Below are 6,277 nucleotides of genomic sequence, written 5' to 3'. Positions count from 1 at the left end.
GGGGGGGGGGGGGGGGGGGTGAGGCCCCAGAGGGGGGGCTGGAAAGTGAAGTGGATCCTTACACGGCATTCATGGCACGGCTGCAAACCCAGACACGATGCTACTTACGCCCGCGATGTGGGCTGAGAAAGGGAAGCTGAGGGCAAAATGGCTGAAGCCCCACCACAGTTCACCGGAGGGAGGTCACACACGACCCTGGAGAGGAAACCGGCCCCCACGGCCTTGATCTCATGAGGGTCTAGGACCGGTGGGCTGCCCTGCTCCACGCAAGCCAAGCACTGAGTGAGATCTCAGCAGCTGCCGGGGCCTCTGTCCTCGCCAAGTGCCTCTTGGAGGAGACTCAGCATGACAGGCCCTGTTTCACTCCGGCCCCTGCGGATTCTAGACAGCCCCTCCCCCCCAGACACCCCCTGCCCCTCCGCTTGTTCCCTGAGCTCTCATCCCCTCCCCACCTATCAGCCCCCCATCCCCCCAACACGCTCTCCCTCCTCACCTGGATGTTCCTTTTGGTGATGTCCCGGGTGAGCTGTGCCTTGCCCGTGCTGGGGTCCACGCCGGCCAGCGGCACCATGACCTCCCCGATGACGTCGTCCCGGGAGAAGCGGTCAAAGCTGAGGACGAGGAAGTGGAGCACCAGGTCCTGCAGCTGGCTGTAGGGGATGCCGTAGAAGGTGAAGGTCTCGTCAAACACAGGGTCCAGGGTCTTCCGCAGCACTCTGGTCTTCACCCGATGCCGCTTGTCGGGAAGGATGGTCATTTTGATGTAGGGGTCAGAGCCCTGGGTCTGTTCATCCATCACCGGCAGCCCGTGGGCCTCCTGGATGGTCACCACCAGCGCTTTCTTCGGGAAGTTATAGTCCACCGAGAAGGTGAGGGACCCCAGCAGCACCTCCTCCTCCGGGGACGACGGAGAAGTGGTCTTGCTCTCCCCAGGGGTCAGGCTCGGGACGGGGCTCCTCAGTTCTTCCCCATAGTCCACTTTGATGGGTAACTGGTCTATACAAGTTCCGGAGCTGGGGCCCCTGGGGCCTTTGTCTTGGCCCAGCAGGCCAGCCTCGGCCGCGTCCACCAGCACGCTCCCGGGCCCCCCTTCCCTCCCGGGGCCGTCTTTGTCTCTCCGCACTTTGATGATTTTCTTCTTGTTGCTGAGGGTCTCTGGGTATATGCTGATGCCTTTGAGCATGTGGATAAACTTATAGGGGGGGGTCTTATGCTTCTTCTCCGCCCGCTGGTGGCAGCACGTCCACACGAAGACGGTCACCGAGACGCACACCACCAGCACGGACGCCCCGACGAGGCCGGCCACCACCGGCGACACATCTACAGGTGGAGACGAGAGATGCGTCAAGGCAGGTGGACCTCACTCCCCCGGGCCCTCCTGGAGCGCCTCGGCTTGGTGCCTCTGCAGCTACGTGGCCGGGCCCTGCGCCTGCGCCACAAATCCAGCTCATCTAGGCTTGGGAACCCCCTGCTCCAGGAGACGCCCTGACCCATCCTCTCCAACCAACCCACGGCTTCGCCTTCCAGCGAACCTGGTAAAGTGTGTCTCTTCTCCAGGAAGCCTCCCTGGAAGTGCAGCGCCCGGCTCCCCGTTCTTTCCCTGGCCACCTGGCAGCACTTAAGGACTTGGGTGGCTCCCACACAAAGCTGCCCTGTGGCCTTATAAAGTCACCTTGACCTCGACTGTGACACAACACTCAAGGGCATGGGCTGTGTCTGGCTTTGGGAGAATATTCCACGGCATCCAGCACAGGGTTTGCAGCTGGCCTGTGCGGGCCGACTGGCAGCTGGGGTAGGAGAAGGCAGGGCCGACCCTGCGTGGTTTGGGGAGTATGCTCAACGGTGGTGAAAGTGAGTGGGCGGTAAAAAGTCTGGATCTGAGTATTTTATTTTATTTATTTATTTATTTTCTTAAATTTTTATTTATTTCTAGGAGAGAGAGAGAGAGACAGCGTGAGCAGGGGAGGGTCAGAGAGAGAGGGAGTCACAGACTGAAACAGGCTCCAGGCTCCGAGCTGGCAGTCAGCACAGAGCCCGACGCGGGGCTCGAACCCACGAACCGCGAGATCCTGACCTAAGCGAAAGTCGGACGCTTAACCGACTAAGCCACCCAGGCGCCCCTGGATCTGAGTGTTTTAAAAACATACTCCGAATTTCAGCTCCCAGTTCCCAATACTTGTAGATTAAATAAGAAGAAATGTGGAAAATGTCAGCTCTTGGCTGAAATATCACCTTCTCATCAAGGCCTTCCCTGATCACCCTCCTTAAAAGCTCAACCGCTTCCCACTAGACCCCCGGGTCCTAACCCTGCGTCATCTCCATAGGTCTTATCTGTCTTACACACGGTGAAACACACACGTGTGTGCACCCCATAATATATATGGGGACACGCACACACGTGTATAGTTTTACCACAATAAATACACCTTCACTAGAGAATAAGCTTCGTGAGGACAGGACTTTTGTCTGTTGGGTTCATTTCCGTATCCTCAGCACTGAGAACGCAGAGCACTGAGAACGCACATATGTACTTGGTGCCTATTTGTTGAACCAACAGCTAACTAAACAGAACAGGCTGTTTCCTTCCCTTCCTCTCCTCTTGTCCTTCCCCCACGCACGCTGGGACCCTGACAGGTTTGGGGGTTCTTTTCCCTTTTAAGTTCACTGAAGCCAAATTGGATTTAGGGCTTAAAGGTCTTGTTAAGGCCTCTAGTTGTCCACATTACTTTTCAAGGGAAGCCTTGGGTAGGGCAGACAGGACTGAGGAAATAAATGTGACTTCAGCGTATTCCAGATTCTTCCCAAAACCTCCTTCCACAGGTATCTGCCCAGCTCACTGCCTCACTGACTGCAGGCCTCTGCTCAAACCTTATCTTATCAGAGCAGTACTTCCTGGCTGCCCCAGGTGAGGTGATATGCCCGTAGCTCTGCTTTGTTTTTCTTCATAGCACCGACTACTCCTGACAGGTATTCATCTGTCCTCCTTACTAGCTAAGATTCCTAACAGTGACTGTTGTGTTCACTGCTGTACCCTCAGGTCCCTAGAACCACGCAGCACATCGTAAGTAGTCATCGAGCAAAGGAATTAGTGAATTCAAAACAGCCTCCGCAGACTGGAAAAAAGAGAATGAGCCTGTATGATTAGATATATGGGGACAAATGTAAAATTCTATATTGGCCTTCAAAAATCTATTGATACACAATGGGAGGCCTTACTTGACAAGTCTGAGCAGAAATAATCTAGTTTATTCCGAAGTATTTTAGGCTAATGCCAACTTATACCATGCGTATGACATCCTGATGACAGGCTGGGGAGGAGGCATAATTTAATCTGCACTGGTCATAACGTATATGGAGTGTTCTACCTAGCAATGACAAGAGTAAGAACCGCCATTTTCCTGTGTACATTTATCGTGTCCCTGCCCGGCATTGCTCTAGGGCTCTCTCTGAATCAAGGAACTCACTGAAGAGAGGTACCCCTAACGTCCTCACTTTATAACTGAGGAACCTGGGGACCCAAATCTGCCATAGGCCACGTGGTAGCAAATGGCGGTGATGGGGTCCAAGCCCTGGTCTGCCCGACATGGGAGTACATCTTCATTACGGACAAGCAAGATAGTAGAAGCCCCGGAAACCATATCAAATGAGGAAAAGTTGAAGGGATTGGAGGTCTGGGAATAATAACTTTCTTCAATTACTTAAGGCATTTTGTTGGAAAAGGTCTGATTTGACTTTACAAAGTCTGTCTAGTATCAGAGCATACAGGCTACAGGGAGACAGACTTTGACTCAGTGAAGGGTCAAATTATTAACAGTTCTGCCTCACAATGGTCCAGATTGCTTCACAAAGCAGGGAATCCCCAACTGAAAACTTTTGGAGGTTGGATAACTATTGGTCAGGCATATTCTAAAAGAGATTTCTTCAGTAGGGATCGGACCAAATGTCCCTGAAGTTCTTTCTCCAACATCCCATGATTCTATGAAAGTTGGGATCAGGCAAAAAAAAGAAGAGGTTACATTTTTAAATAATACTAAGGGGGGAAGCCATTAACAAAGTAAATCCAGGTGACCATGTCTGCACTAAACAATAGTAGTGTTTATTGCCAGATAGTAAATGAAACAAGGGTTGTTAGGGACAGGTTTCCATAAAACGGGAGCAGCCTTGGCGGTAAGCTCCTTAGCTCCTTGTAAGCAGGTAGAAATAACATCCTGTCCATCTGTGAGTCCCTGAGGCTTTGCATTTAATAGGTGCTCAGTAAATACTTGTTTGGCCAACTGACCGGATTCAACTGTCAATCAAAACGGGCACAAATCTGAAAAAGGGGCTCTCCATTCACCACCAATCAGGGATGTTCCTGGAGACTGCTTGCTACTGATTAAGGACAGTGAACACTGGTTGCCTCCCTGAGAAGAGGAAGCAGGGAACCCACAAGCCAGGTACATTTTTGAGAATGATATGAATGACCAGCATAAAGCCTAGGCTGGGAGACACTGGAGTAATCCTTCTGGCTCTACTGTAGATCTACTGTGATCTCGCGGAAACCCCCTACTGCTGATGCCTCCACATTTGTGGTTAGAAAATGGAGGTGAGACGTGTAAAGAGAAGGGGGAGGATTCCTGTTTTCAGGAGGATAGAGAAGGAACAGAAGACAAACGGATGACGCCGCCCGTGCATTACCTGGCTGCTCTCCTCAACCTGGTTTCCTACTCTTGCCCCATTTTCTTCTTCATTTTAGTATCTCTTAACCCCTGCCTCTCTCCCCCACCCGAGGCAGTGAACTAGAAAAAATCAGAGATGCTGCAACTCAGAACCCTTTGTGTTGCTTTAGTCAAAAGCTTGGTGGGAAAAGGAAGTTGGAACTAATGGCTGAAGGAAGCGTTTTAAAGTAGTCACAAATTGCAGTGACTGTGCTGTTTGCTCCTTTTGTCCTCCAAGGTCACGGGTAATTGACTGTTGGCTTGGTGTAACTCCCAAGGGCTCCGCATCTGAAGTGAAGTTCTCTATGAGATTCGAGCAAGTCAGAAGTGGCAGCTCTCTATGCAGGACCCTCTGGACACGCCTAAAGACCTGTGAGCCACGTCCGGGCCGTGTCCCGCTCTCTCAGCCTTTGACCAGATCTGCTGTTGACGTTCCCTTTGCTAAACCAGCCTCGCCCTGTCGAGTGGGCCCGGGTGACACAGTGAAACGACAATGGACTTTGGCATCCACTGGATGGTTTGAATCCTAGCACTACCTTTGCTTGTTTGTTTGACTTTATCCCAAGTCACTTTATCTCACTGAACCTCAGTTTCCTCATCTGTCAAGTACATATAATAATGCCAACACTGGAGAGTACTGTAAGGACGAGATAAAATGGAGTATGTCAAAGGCTGAAATGATTTCTTTTCTCACTCTCCCCTTTCTTAATTTTAGAGAGGGGAGACGGGGACAGAGGGAGAGAAAGCGAGCTTTAAACAGGCTCCATGTTCAGTGCTGAGCCCAACACGGGGCTCGATCCCACGACCCTGGGATCATGATCTGAGCGGAAATCAAGAGCCATACGCTTAACCGGCTGAGCCACCCAGGCGCACCCTCTTTGAAAAATTTTTCTCTTTTCCACTAACATTCCTCCTAAAGGAAACCACTATATTATGCTTCATACCTTCTAACTTTTCAAGGAATTTGGAACTGCAATTAGAGAAAACAATATGTTGGAAAGAAGGCGGGAAAAGGGAGCAGGAAGAAAACCATGGCGGGCTCACGCGATCACAAAAGGGAAACCTATTTTGGACACTCAGAACTCAAAGACTGAGACGCAGATGGGGAAGTGTAGAAAGAAACACAGCTAAGATTGAGCCTTTGGGAATCAGTGGGAACCAGTAGCTAATGGGCGTGATGTTTTCTGGATACTTCCTCCACTCTGAGGTCTTCTTTCTGATGTTGAGGTGGGAGAGCTCACTGAGAGTTGTTTCAATGAACCTCTTACCAGGGAGTGAGAAGAGCCATTTCCCACTTGGATTATGGCCCCACCCTAAAAACTGTAGTCTGGATGCTCACACCTTCTGGGTTGGCTGAGGGACAGGCTCTCTTAGGGGACGTGAAGGAACCCTCGGCCAAGCAACTCTCATCCAAGCTGGGGTAGACGTGAGGGAGAGGCAGGGCAACTCTTTTATTTTTGGACGAGGAAAGCATGGCCCAGGAAGTTCGCACCCAGGGCCCATTTTGGAGGAAGCCCCAAAGAGGAAAACACTTGCGCGTCCAGCTTTTCTTTCCCGTCTTCCTCCCTATTTTCCACTCC

General features: G+C 51.4%; 1 protein-coding gene across 2 annotated transcripts in view; it reads right to left on the bottom strand.

Moving 5' to 3' along the window:
* Nucleotides 1–6,277, bottom strand: part of SYT11 (synaptotagmin 11) — a 15,391-nt gene that overhangs the window by 8,997 nt on the left and 117 nt on the right. For both annotated transcript variants that reach the window (XM_077764183.1, XM_077764184.1), the window contains exon 2: nt 494–1,320. In XM_077764183.1, the coding sequence (XP_077620309.1) occupies nt 494–1,320 (827 nt within the window). The remainder of the gene's footprint in view (nt 1–493; nt 1,321–6,277) is intronic.

Source organism: Crocuta crocuta, unplaced genomic scaffold (genome assembly GCF_008692635.1).
Source record: "Crocuta crocuta isolate KB4526 unplaced genomic scaffold, BGI_CrCroc_1.0 scaffold528, whole genome shotgun sequence".
In the NCBI taxonomy this organism is placed as follows: Eukaryota; Metazoa; Chordata; class Mammalia; order Carnivora; family Hyaenidae; genus Crocuta; species Crocuta crocuta.
Note: the sequence above shows the minus strand (reverse complement) of the source record. Positions and strands in the feature narration are given on the sequence as shown.